Source organism: Phoenix dactylifera, unplaced genomic scaffold (genome assembly GCF_009389715.1).
Source record: "Phoenix dactylifera cultivar Barhee BC4 unplaced genomic scaffold, palm_55x_up_171113_PBpolish2nd_filt_p 000288F, whole genome shotgun sequence".
In the NCBI taxonomy this organism is placed as follows: domain Eukaryota; kingdom Viridiplantae; phylum Streptophyta; class Magnoliopsida; order Arecales; family Arecaceae; genus Phoenix; species Phoenix dactylifera.
The window spans coordinates 145,066-158,756 of record NW_024067770.1 but is presented as its reverse complement, the minus strand read 5'-3'; the positions used below and the strand labels follow the sequence as shown (position 1 = coordinate 158,756).

The following is a 13,691-nucleotide window of genomic DNA, read 5'->3' as shown; positions in this document are numbered from 1 at the left end:
ACACTGTTCATATGAACAGTGTTACAAAAAAAAATAAATATATAAAAGATAAAACATTGTTCATCTTCTTCCCCCACTCCCCGCAGTGTATCACGGCCGAGATTCAGGAGACGGCGTCGCCTAAGAAATCCTCCACGAAATCCTCCACGCGGCGCAGCCACCTCCCGTTCCTCCGCCCCTTCATCCGCAGCTGAGATCCCGCTCTTCCGCATCAGTCCATTCCAGCTGCATCCAACGAGCACACCAGCGGCCAGCTCCATTGATCCGGCCATCTGCATTCAACTCAGTGCTCCACGGATCATGCTAACATCCCGAGATCCAGCTATTCGTCATCCGTCCGCGATCTGTCCTCCGCTTCTTCTTCCGCGATGCATCCGGAGCCCGCCATCACGTTGATCCCGCGGCTCCTCCCACCGAGTATCCCGGATTCGCATCCCCACCAGCACACTCCCAAGGGATCCATCACCGGGTGAGAGGGTCTATATGAAGAAGCCATCGGCAGGGAGCTTAGAGGGGAGAGCTCGGGGAGAAAAACAGGGGAGACCCTCTGTTTCGGTGAAAAGAAGAAGAGAGCCGAGAGGGAAGAAGGGAAAAAGAAAAAAAAAGAGAGAAAGGAGGGGGAAAGAGAATAGTTTCGATATTTTGGGAATAATGGGAGTTGATCAATTTCATTTGAAGATGGGAGGTCGTCCGGAAGCCATGCTCAGCTAAACGTCTAGTCTAGGGCTGGATGAAGCCCTAGCAATGTTACAGGGCATTGTAGTTCTTATTTTCTTTATTATTTTGGAGCTTGTTTAAATTCTTATTATCAATGAAAAATCCTTTTATTATGTTTAAGCTTTGAGCATGCTATTTATTATTCATGTTTGCTAAAGTAGTCTAAGATGATCCATGCCTAGGAAGATGAGGTGTACTGCACCCTAGGTTAGCATAATTAGGTAGATACTTCATGCTACACCGAAGATGGATCTTTCTAACACTATTTATGCTTTTATTTTAAAAGACTTGTAGCCAATATTGCATGCCCCTCCAAAAGATAAAAAAAATAAAGAACACAAACCCTGATGCAATGCTATGTGGTGGACTCCAAACCCTAGATCCATTTATTCTGATAAATTCTAATTCGCACTCATAGTTTAATTTAGTTAAATTAAGTTAGCAAATTCTTCTTCTTGATTTATTTTTAAAAGAAAAATAACTTATTCTACAATCTCTGTGGACCGACACCCGTAATCACTATCCTATAGGGTACGTGCTATTGCGTGGTTTATTTTCAAAATTGAAAGAACCGATCAGTCCACAATTAGAGTCGACTCGGTATCAGAAGCTTTGAAGATTTGATCTCTGACTTGGTCCTTGGAGTCAACTCGGCCTCAACAGGAGTCGACTCGTCCATAGCTAGAGTCGATTCGATATCAGTTGGCTTGAAAATGAATCTTCCGTCTTTTTGTAGGAGTCGACTCGACATCAGTTGGAGATGACTCGGGCACTGTACCTCTGTAAATGCTTCTCTGTCTTGGCTCTACGAGTCGGTTCAGTCTAAGTCGAAGTCGACTCGCGCTCTGCACTCAGAAATCCTACTCTCTGCCAATCCGTCAGGAGTCGACTCGCCCAAACTGAGAGTCGGTTCGAGGGCGTGCCATGTTACAACCTTTAAGCCAGAGTCGACTCGAGAATCTTCAGAATCGACTCGAGTGCAGGGCGAAGACTGAAATGGTTCCAACCATTGTAAAGGTTAAGCTTAAAATTTCTGAACCATTTCTTAAGGCATTCTAGCATATTTAACAATAACTTTTCTAAAATACTCACTTGAATTCATTAGCATAATAAGAAATATACTCAAGTATTTTGGGCTCATTAAAATCAAATAAGGGAACAACAATCACCCAACAAAGCTTCTTCTGATACAGATAATCTTCGATCTGCATCTTTCGAAAACTGAAGTCTTTGCTGTCAAATCTGTTAATCTTCACCTTGCCTTCTTCAGCCGCCATTGCTCCCACTTTTTTCTTCAAACCAGATAGCTCTGATACCAGTTGTTAGGGATCAACCCTACGATTGCGGAATACAAAGGATAATAGAAAAAAGAAGAAAAATATGACATAGCACACGCACAAGACACACAAATTTATGTGGTTCGGAGTCTCTTGCTCCTATGTCCACAGCAGCACATATCAATATTTCACTATATGAATAAAGAAAATTACAGAGATTCAGGAGATAAGAACAAACTCTCTTTCTCACAACAAACAATCTCTCTCAAGATGAACAACACATCATCTTCCTGATGCACCCAAGAGTCAACTGTTCTGCCACCTCCCTTGGATGCTTGAATCTCTTTGGAACCTCTTATTGATGAGCTCTAGGATTTCTCTAGGTTGCCGCTCATTGCCTCGTGTCCCTCAAGAAGTCTATATATACCTTCTGATCTCTTACTTTGATTAGGACTCAAAAACTTTGACTTGGACTCGGTTCATAACTCAGCCTTGCATGACAATCGTGCTCGAGTCGACTCCCGCAGTTCTGCGAGTCGACTCGGAAAACAGTCCACAGAAAACAACTCTCTGTCTTCCTATGGAAGTCGATTCCTGCAGGTCTTGAGCCGACTCTAACACTATGGAAGTCGACTCCTACAAATCTGGAGTCGACTCCAAAACTGTGCTAAGTCTTCATCTGTGCCAGAGTCGACTCCAAGTCTGCTGGAGTCGACTCCTGACCCTGCTGAAAGTTTTTTCTTGCTGATTCAACTTTGAATCTTCTTGAACTCTTCTTGGCTTGTCTTCCCTTGATCCTCCACCACCATAGTGTACATAGGGGTCTTGAAAAAGGAAATGGATCAGGCTCCACACTCCAACAAAGATAGAGTTTGATCAAAGAATAATGCCATCATATGAGTAGAAATATATTGTTTAATTAAATTTCTATGCTAGGGGTTGGTGTGAAGTTTCTTTCGCACCATTTAAGGGGACAGGTGTGCTGGAGAACTTGTTGGCACAAGTTAGATAGTAGAATAGACAGGTTCACGAGCGTACCGCTAGCATTAGAGTAGCCAAAAAGACGGTTTTCAAAGTAAGGATATGTGAGTAGTATGGGTCAAGGTGCATTGACCTTCAGTAACTTTTACCACCATCATACCATCGTTGGAAGAAGAGGGATCCAGATAAAGATAAGTGTAGCTTGGGCTAGGGTAGTAGAGATCTAAGTTAAGTTAACACTACTTCTAAGGTAGAATGCTACTGGTAAGCTAAGGTAATATAAAATATATATTAGATTGTCGAAGGGTCCCTCCAGAGTATAATTACACTATTTTATATTAAGGAACAAAATAACTGAATACAAGCATTGATTCTTATAAATGCCCACATAGTCACGATCTTTAGCGGTTTCGACTATTCGTTCCTATAATCTTACATGTAGTGTACCTGTGAACCATATGATTCAACGTCCCTTGGCCTATGACTCGTACCAGTGTATCATAGTTTAACATGGCTAGATTTCAATCTCTCGGCCTACTTATCCTAGCTATAGCCAAATTCTACCTCTTTGGCTTGACACTCCATAATTAGTATGATTTACAGCCAAACTGTATCCAATTTCGCAAGAGTCATGTGACTTTCATCTATTTTTGCTGTATCTAACTTAATCCCACATGGTGGGTCTCCAGCTAGATTACTAGGATGAGGTGTAAATAGCTTGATTATATTATGGATTCAGAATTTGATTACATGACCCATAGCCACAAGGGTTAAATGTGATCTCATGACCTACATTGCAGGGGTTAAATATAGTCTCGTAGCCTATGTGCAGTGGTTAAATGCAACCTTATGTTTCAGCAAAAAAAAAAAAATGCAACCTTATGATCTATGCCGTAGGGGTCAGGGTTTAAATACGAATGTATGATTATTGTTTCAGAATTTGAGTACTATGGATCTAAGTTGCAAGGGTTAAATGCAGTCTCTTGACCTACATCGCAAGGGTTAAATACATGGCTCACTCACAAAGGTTAAATACAGCTATAATCTTTAGCTGTAGAGTTAAAATGGATTTGGAAACTTTATCTCCGAGATCAAATATGTGAATGCAAATATAGCTTCAAATATGAGGTTGGATATTCTATTTATTAAGATAAAATACGTTATTTCACTACGCGGATATCATCAAAAATAAATATTTATGATCTCTGGTTTCTGAAAATGATTTATTCTTAATACAGTTTTGTTAAGTTAAATTATATAATGCAACTCGATCCATTTATGTAAAGTAGATTGATGCTTAGGCAATATCAATGTTTGGAGAGAGCATTTAGAGGCAAAAAATATTATTTGAGGATTTTGTATAAATATATTAAATACTGGAGATGTACCCTATTATATATATCCATAAAAGAAATCTAAAGTCGTGGAGAATATAATTATGATTGAATTGTTATGTATGTATAGATATCTCACTTATATAATTGAATATAATAATATATTGTTTGTTATATATAAAAAACTAACGGCTCGTTTGGTTCGCAGAAAACATTTTTTCTTTTAGAAATATGATTCTTGGAAAGCAGATTCTTGAGAAGAGAATACCTGAAAAAGTACTTTTGATATGTTTGATTGACAATGAAAAAGTAACAGATTTACAAAGTGCTTATGTTTGGTTGACCATTCACTTTTATAGAAATATTATATGTAATTTCTATTATATCCTTAATAAAAATTAGATCTTTAATGCCTTTTTAATGCTAAAGGATTTTTTAGAAAAAATAAAAATGGAGTGATTCTCGACTCACAGGAAAATAACTTTCTCATATTTTTTATGGAAAAGACTTTCCATGAAAGATGGGAATACAACTTCTTTGTCTCTCTTCTTTGAAAACTTCAACCAAATAACAGATGTTTTATTATTTTTTCTGTTGACTACATTTTTTTTTTTTTTTCTTCTTTTTCTGCAAACCATAAAAGTGATTTTCTAATACCTCTTCTTCTTCTTCTTCTCTTCCTTTTTTTTTTTTTTTTTTTTTTTTTTTGTGGTAAACCTCACTTTTTCGGAAGCACTGGGGGAAGTCAAAATACTCCGAGTTGCCAGTAATAGCGCGATATCTCCGCAGATCGCCTGAGATGAACCCCAACGCCGTCGCCTTAAAGCGGCCCCTCCCTCTCTCCGCTGCCTTCCACCGCCCTTCTGCCGCTCTCATCCACCGGCGATCAGGTCTATCTCTGTCTCTATCTGCCTCTCTCTATCTCGGTTTCGTTCTCTCTCAACTGAGTAGTTTCTCTTCCAGATTGCTGCTCTGTAGCGTTCCCGGCAGCTTCTTCAACCGCTACATGGTGTAGGTTCTTGACTTCGCTTTGTTTCCCTTGTTGTTGTCGTCCTTTGGCTTCGATCGCTCTCTTTGATTACTTTGATTGAAGCAGCGAAGGGTAGTAGGGTTCTTGTGGCAAGATGTAGTTCGGCTAAGACGGCTGATTCTTTCGAGCCCGATCGCACCCGAGAAGATGCATTCGTTCCGGGCCAGGTCCTCATTTATCCCAAAGTAGTTCGAATTTATTATTTAGCCCAATAAATATGAGAATAACATAAATTATAACTTTGAATATAGTAGGTAAAGGAACAAGGTCCAATCTTTATTAGTCCAATTGTGCTCAAAAAGGGGAAAAATATTTAATTTTAATCCCATATTGCTTCCCATGGTTTCACAAAATGGAAACAGGGGAGTGGGAGATGATTGCTTGCTGTATGTTGTTTTTGGGAAAACTCACTCTTAATAAAACAAATGGAATGATTCTTTTTTGGTTCACTATTGTTTTAACATATTTTGCCTTGTTGCTGCTTGGATTGTTTCAGGAGGTTGAGAGAAAAGATACTGACGTTTTGAAGATTCTGAGGGGTGCAAATTCAATTCTACCCCATGTGGTCCTTGCAAGTACAGTGTTGGCCCTTGTTTACCCGCCTTCTTTCATGTGGTTCACAAACAGGTTATATATCTCCTTTACTTTTTTGTGATGATAGATACTTGATAATTATATTTTCCTTGTGACTTGTGAAAGAGACAAAAGTAATACCTGTCAAATATTTCGGGCTGCAATGGCATTGTTCTGAAAGATACATAATGATATTGTGCCCAGTGAAAATATAATACATATATCAAACTCTTATATGTTTTAGGTAACTGAGATAAATGAGCAAAAATTTAAATGACACAGGAAAGCTAATATTTTGAAGGAGGACAAAAAAAAGAAGTATAACCAGAAATGGTTGATTTCGAGATTTAGAGTACATTACATGCTAGATGGATTGATAATGATTTTTGTGGGATCTAAGCAAAAGGGAGCAACTTAAAAGACATGTATGAATCCAAGGTTAGTTCTGAAGTCAAGAAATGCCCACAATGTAAGTACATCAGGTTCCTTGATTCTGACTTCAACAAAACTAGGAAGAGCATTGTTCTTTAGGAGAAAATAAAAATCAGTAGGTAGCGAACTGATAGAAGATATTTTAATGGCCTATATATTGAGGTGGTAAGCACTTGCCTATCGTTTCAAAGATTCCCTTCATATGTGAGCTTTATTTTGATTGAAGATCTAAAAGAGGAAGCAAGTTTAAGGAAACCTAGTTTGATTAATACAGAGGATTTAAGGAAGGTTGCTTTTATTATAGGTACAGCCTATAAGAGGACTTTACAATCTCTAATAGGATGAGATAATGCAAAGAAAATAAGCTAAATGGAAAGAATAACTCACATAGAGAAAAAAAAGAAATTAATTACAATGAATCAAAAAATTGAGCCATGATTACGGCCTTCTTCTTAATAATACGTCCTGAGACGATTACTCTATTATGCAAGAGAATCTTGTCATTGGAAAATAATATTCAAAATATAAAGGTAGCTCATGTGCTTAAGATAAGAATACAAAATTGGGTTACATGTAGTGCTTCTTGAGAAACTAAACTATGGTCGATTGGGTCACTGGCATGGTAGATTGAGCGAATCAGTTGATGAGTTTGGTCTTGTCAAGAGGCAGGGCTTGATTTTGCCTCAATAAGAGGACTTTACAATCTCTAATAGGATGAGATAATACAAAGCAAAGAAGCTAAATGGAAAGAATAACTCACATAGAGAAAAAAAAGAAATTAATTACAATGAATCAAAAAATTGAGCATAGTCAATAGTTATCCATAGTGGAATGGTTGTCATGCTTGAAAACATGGGTACAAGGAGTTTATGAATGCTTCCATGGGGACTAGATGCAGATAAAGTGTAGTTGTTGAAGTATTGGAGATGTCCTTTAATCATGCCTAAGTTTCCTTTAAAACTTGTCAATTGTCGGAGACTGATCTTTAGAAACTACCTCAAAATTGTCGAAGTCCATGTTGCCCTTTAAACTGCAATTGGTTCCTAGAATTGCTTTATTGCTCATGTGCTAATCTTCAATCACCTATTTTCTTGTGTTAAGCATCAGTCTGTCATAAAATTAAGCAACAAATAACGTGGTCAATTTAATCCTTGTTATCCAACCCTCCTAATCTTGATTTTATAAAAAGTTTCAGACACTACCTGCCATGTGGCTACAAATATGAAATTTAGGGCAAAAATATGCCGCCTTTTTTGGGGATTAAAAATTCATTAAAGACTTGAAGATCATGGAAGTGTACGAGTTAATCTCCATGATTACATTGAAAATGGTTAAAATATATTATAATGATAGCTGCTATGTAATAGGAATATGCCTACAACAGCCATCGTTATTGTTCCCATTAAGATTCTAAGTCCCTGTGGAATGGGGGGTGTCTCGACCATTCTATCCCCCTCCCATGGGTTGGGGCTCTGAAACCATGTAGGGAGAGAACAAGAAAGAGGAAAGAAAAAAGGAAAAAAAGATGACAAAAAGGAAAAAGTGAAAGAAAAGAAGGAGACTTGCCTTCCTCCGATGGATACCCCTTTCCCATCTATTGAAGTATTGAATGCCTCTAATAGTTCAGATATTTCAAAACCTATCTTCTTTGTTCTTTTTTTTTCTTCTTTTTGGACACAAAATTTTGAAATTCAAGATGTTAGATAAGGGCAGATTTTTGAGACAAACGAATAAGAAAGGAAGGGAGAAGAAAAAAAAAAAAAAGGAAAGAAAGGAATGTAGAAGAAAAAGAAAAAAAGGGATGAAGGAAAGAAAGAAGAAAAAGAAAGAAAGAAAGAAAGAAAAGAAGAAAGGGAGAGAGATGGAGGATATTTACCTGGATGCATGACCAAGATCCAAGGTTTATTGTACTAGTAACAATCTAGCTACATTAATATTGCACATCGTGTATACACTTGTATAGAAAAAGTAATGAAAAATTTATATTAATAAAAGGGATATAGTTGAGACCATGTTTCGTTGTTTCGGTACCAGACCCTGTACCGGCGCCACACTAGCATGGTGTCGGTATGATGTACGAATATTTTTGGTGCCACCTATATTGGATACTGGTACCAAAGCGGTATGGTACAGTATGCTCCGTACCGTCCGGTTCGGACCAGTATGGCATACTAGTTGAGACAATACAACATGATAATATCTAAGCTATTCAATTGTATGATGTATGCTGAATTTTCTTGCTATATCATTTTATTAACATTGGTCTTTTTATGGAAATCATATCAGGTACTACGCACCTGCACTGGGGTTCTTAATGTTTGCAGTTGGTGTCAATTCAAGTCCAAAGGATTTTACAGAAGCAGTCAAAAGACCTGATGCAATTGCTATTGGATACGTTGGACAGTTCATAATTAAGCCTCTTCTTGGATACATTTTCGGCACTATTTCGGTTTCAACTTTTAATCTTCCTGCTTCTTTAGGTGCGGAAAAATTCAGTTGATATCCTTATTCACAAATACTGAACCATAAATGATATTGATTTAGTTAGTACCTCTTGAATTAGGTGCTGGAATCATGTTAGTGTCATGTGTCAGTGGAGCACAGCTCTCGAACTATGCAACTTATTTGACGGACCCACCTATGGCCCCTCTAAGCATTGTCATGACATCTTTATCAACTGCCACAGCAGTTTTTGTTACACCAATGTTATCATTGCTACTTATTGGCAAGAAGCTGCCTGTCGATGTAAAAGGAATGATGTCAAGTATTATGCAGATTGTAGTTGCTCCAATTGCTGCAGGGCTTCTTTTAAACAGGTAACTATACCTGTCCACAATTAGATTTTGTTAGATTTTAAGTTATGTTAACTCACTTTTGACAGTGGAGATTTTCAAGCTTTGGTAATCGGAGGAATCATGTCACCTGTTGTATTATATGACCATGCATGAGGATATTTACGAATGATATTCTAATTTCTCTCTCTCTCTCTCATATTTATAATGTCTTCTTATACGGATATACAGATTTGTGTAGATAAATAATTAGAATGTAAGGCCGCCTCTGCTGGGTTTCATGTTTTACTGCTTTGATTGTTCATTGAACTTTCTCAGAATACATTAGCATAACTGTTCGTAGAATGTGAAAGATAGGCTTTGCAGATAATCATTTACTCCTTTAATTGTTCCATACTGTTTATAATCTTACTAACTTCCCTTGCAAGGTACTTCTATGATATATTAACTTTTTAACTCAGGAGCAATTGGCAGTAAATTCTTTTTCTGGATCTTCTTTTGTTATATTTGTTTTATGGTACCTATGGTTTGGGTAGATTGATTTGTCTTGATAAAGCTCTAATATTCCATCTTCTGTGCATTACACAGGTTTTTTCCAAGGTTTTGTGGCGCTATTCAGCCTTTTCTGCCTCCACTATCAGTGTTTGTGACAGCTCTCTGTGTTGGTTCACCATTGGCAATAAATATTGGGGCCATTATGTCTCCTTTTGGAATAGCCATAGTACTGCTTATTTTCGGATTTCATGCAGCATCCTTTATGTCTGGGTACAGTCTGGCTGGAGTGGTGTTCCAAAAGTCAGCTGATGTGAAAGCACTACAGCGAACCATTTCTTTTGAGACAGGTTCCACCATTTTTTATCTACTTGCTGATACTTTATCCATAATAAAATTTGGATGTCTTATCAGTTGCTGTTTTCAGGAATGCAAAGCAGTCTTCTAGCCCTCGCACTTGCAAATACGTTTTTCCAGGACCCCCTTGTGGGTGTGCCTGCAGCCATTTCTGTAAGTCAACTGTTCTCGTGCTTTCCATAGTGTTTATTTTCTCATATGACCGGTAGTGCTATTGACAGAAAAGCAGATGCTGCTAAGAAGCTTGTGATCAAGCTCAATGATGCACAGGAATAATAATTAATGGGGAAGAAGTGAATAAAGAGGGCTTACATTTTGATCTTAAACAAGAAAATAATTTTTCTGAAGAAGAATCAAGTTATTAATTTTGTTAACATTCTAAATCTGCATCATAAGGGAATCATATCTGATTTTGGCAGTTCACTCTAAACAAAAGCTGACTAGACATATTACTCTTGATAAGATTATATAATGATTGAGTTATTATAATAATAGTCATTACCCTGATTGATGGTTATGCATTCTTTTGAAATTAAATAAGTATTCAAGACTTCAGAGAAATTCCTTAGTGAGCTGTATGGAGCATTGCTAGTGAAGGTTGCTATTCGCAGTAAAAGATTTGTAGCTTGAATAAGTGTGGCATGCTTCTACCGTTCTTGTATGAAAAAGGTGGCGATAGAAGTATGGGAAGGGCAAATGCTAGGACAACTATGGTATGAGAGGGTTCTCTTTTTAATACAAGTTGTTAGTTCTTTATCTAACAGCTGCAATGGTTATTTGCTATTCCAAAGATTGTCACTGTTAGATTAACATCTAATGATTGAGATATACATTGAAAGCAAATTTATTAATACATAATGATAAATATTATAGAAATATTTATATATTTTTGAAAATCAGGTCATAATTTAGTAAAATTATATAAAAATAATATTATAATTTGTATATTATTTTTATCTGTATTTTCTATATTGAGATGAACACAAGTTATTTGGGTCTAGATCTTGTTAAGCTAGTTTGCTAGTCTCTTGAGCCAATAGTTGGTTTTTGATCCGAACATGAGCTGCTTGTGGCAAACAGGTTGTTTGTTTTGACAGGCTCAGTCTTGTTACTTACATGCTTCTTCAATATTTTAGTGCATAGTGTCCAAGAGAGATGAAAAGAAAGACAAGGAAGTGAAACTGCATGTCATAAAATGGCAGCATAAAAAATTGTAGTTTAGGAGGGGGGTTGCAAAGACAATTTGCTGGTGATTTTCGAAAAGTTAAAAAAAAAAGAAAAAGAAAAAAAGAGGCACTTCTCCCTAATGGCACGGAATCTTGTGCTCATGCAAGACTTGAAAACTTGTATACTGGGAATGTCATAAATACATGAAGATTGAGTTTAAGGTTGATTATCAGTCATATATATATGTACTAGAAGAAAAGAATTTATTTCAGACTTATAGTAAAACCTTACAAGTTCACTCTCTTTTCTCAACAGCGTAACTGTATTTGAAGCTGTGACAATGACCTGTAGACTCTACATAATAACCCCATTTCAGTTTGGTAGTTTGGTACCCACAAGCTCATGCTTTACCCACTGCTTGTTTAATTTTTGTACTATTCCATCCTCATTGAAGTTTCACATTTCAAATTTTCAAGAAAAAGCCTTTTCCTTGATAGCCTTTCAAATGTGCCAGATTTTTATGATCCATAAAATCTGCTTCCTCGAGCAAACTAGAATCTTCATTTCTTTTTGGAGAGATTTGCCTAAGCCATATTCCATCCTAGTTCATTTAACTTGTAGCACATACTTGTTAGCTCCCAACACCCTTTGCTGCATCAAAAGTACATAATTCCACTTGCTCGAAAGACATGCATAGGGGCTCGGGCTTTTGCCGGCTAGGGTTGATGTTAATATTGAATTGTTTTTTTCCTCTCTGCTGTGAAAATGGTTGTGTACTCTAATATCTTTTTATGAGAACCTGTTAGAGAGGCATTGACACGGCCATACATTGGTACCAATATAACAAGCTTTTCAATGTTACTGCTGATCATGGCTGAAGTTTGATTTACTGGTGTTATGAAGTTGATGGCATCACAGAACTGGTGGGAGGACATCTAAGCTATATGATGTAGTTTTAAAATGTGTGCTTAATCTCTCTATGCATGATGTCAAAGCCCATGATTGGCATTGCTTGGCCTACACAGTGATGTCTGTAATGCTCTTTTTATTAATTAAGAATAAATAAATTTTCAGGTACCAGTTAAAAGTCTCTTGAACCTTTTTTTCTTTCTTTCTTTTTTTTTTCTGAGTGAGATGGTGGGTTCTCCCTTTTGACAAGTGAGAATGAACTTTTCGTTGGAAATTCTGTTTGGGTTGGGTGCATGCTTCTGTGTGTGTGGGAGGGGAAGATCCTACACCCTGACTAATATGTAGCTGCTGCTCTCTATGTTTAACACCATCCATCCAAAAATCATGAGTGCAATGAGATCATGGCTACTTGTCAATTTCTTCTTCCTTCTAATTCACTTACTTTGTTGAGTAATATTCGAATGTCAATGGAATCACACCATCCACTAACTATTCCTTTTTTATTCATCAACTCATCTTCCACTTACCCGAAATCCATCAAATATTTCTTCACATTGTACCGATGATATGCATTACATGTTGCATATGTTGAGTAAAATCATGGTCTCCATCAGATACTCCCTCCTGAATTATTATTCAACTGCTCGTTTCTCTTGAATCACAACCTTCCATCAAGTACTCATATGGAACAGTTATTTATGGATTTTATCACACATATTGAGATATCAATTTATCAGTTGATAAGATCAGAGCTATCTATCAAGTACTCCTTCCTCTTGAATTTATCATGTGCATCTCGCATGCCGAGTTCTGGTGATTATTTCTGAGATTTTCCTAGTTAAATAATGGTTTTGATATATGTTCTTTGATTTTTTTTTTTGTGCACTTAAATATGCTTTAAATTAAAATTGTTAGATGTGGGCACATTATTGAAGGTATTTTATTACTTGATCCTCCTATGGTAGAATTCATTGTTAGTTTAATTTATTGCAGGTTGTATTGATGTCTTTAATGGGATTTGCTCTTGTCATGATATGGTCTAAAAGGAAGCAACAAATGCATTTTGATGGGATCTCCATGAGGAACTGAAATTTCTTCATGCAGTTTTGGTTGATCAAGAATTTACTAATGCAAAACTTATACTGAAATGGACATGTATCACATATTGATGGTTAAGTTCTCATGATTTGAAGGCAGCACATCTGTAACATCCTTAGTGGAGATGAAAGTGTCAGGTGTATCATAGTAACAATATTTCTGAATTTCATGATATGTTTCAGTCCTCATGATTCTTTGCATAATTTTTTTCCTTTTCTTGGTTAAGAATTCTCATTAGTTTTTGGCAATTCAATCAACAGTTTCAGTGCCTGACTAATTGTATAGTTTATTAACAATTCATCCATGACCTATGCAACATATTCAACAAACTAATATTGAGTTATTTGTAATTTAATGGTCCTATTTATTGCTGTTGCTGGAAGCGCTGCTGCTGTTCTTTATTATTCTAGCCTCTCTTCCAATACTCATTTTTTCATGATGTTTGTCCTAAAATTATAAACAGCAAAATCAATTACAGCCATGTGGCAAGCACACATGATGACTATACAATCATGTGAAGTACATGTGACAA

At 36.8% G+C, this 13,691-nt stretch overlaps 1 protein-coding gene across 1 annotated transcript; it reads left to right on the top strand.

Annotated features, from left to right (window-relative positions):
- Positions 1 to 5,047: 5,047 nt before the first annotated feature.
- LOC103701113 (probable sodium/metabolite cotransporter BASS5, chloroplastic) lies at positions 5,048 to 13,362 on the top strand. Its single transcript, XM_008783088.3, has 9 exons — positions 5,048 to 5,199; positions 5,273 to 5,320; positions 5,406 to 5,506; positions 5,836 to 5,966; positions 8,631 to 8,824; positions 8,908 to 9,160; positions 9,725 to 9,978; positions 10,056 to 10,138; positions 13,055 to 13,362. Exons 1-9 carry the CDS (start codon positions 5,109 to 5,111, stop codon positions 13,148 to 13,150), a joined length of 1,251 nt encoding a protein of 416 aa, XP_008781310.2. The 5' UTR covers positions 5,048 to 5,108; the 3' UTR covers positions 13,151 to 13,362.
- Positions 13,363 to 13,691: the final 329 nt, after the last annotated feature.

Excerpts from the sequence above, each read along its gene's own strand:
- LOC103701113 (XM_008783088.3), top strand. The coding sequence starts at position 5,109 with ATGAACCCCAACGCCGTCGCCTTAAAGCGGCCCCTCCCTCTCTCCGCT. Across the intron at positions 5,200-5,272 it reads TCTCATCCACCGGCGATCAG|ATTGCTGCTCTGTAGCGTTC; the intron begins GTCTATCTCTGT and ends TTTCTCTTCCAG. Across the intron at positions 8,825-8,907 it reads TAATCTTCCTGCTTCTTTAG|GTGCTGGAATCATGTTAGTG; the intron begins GTGCGGAAAAAT and ends CTCTTGAATTAG.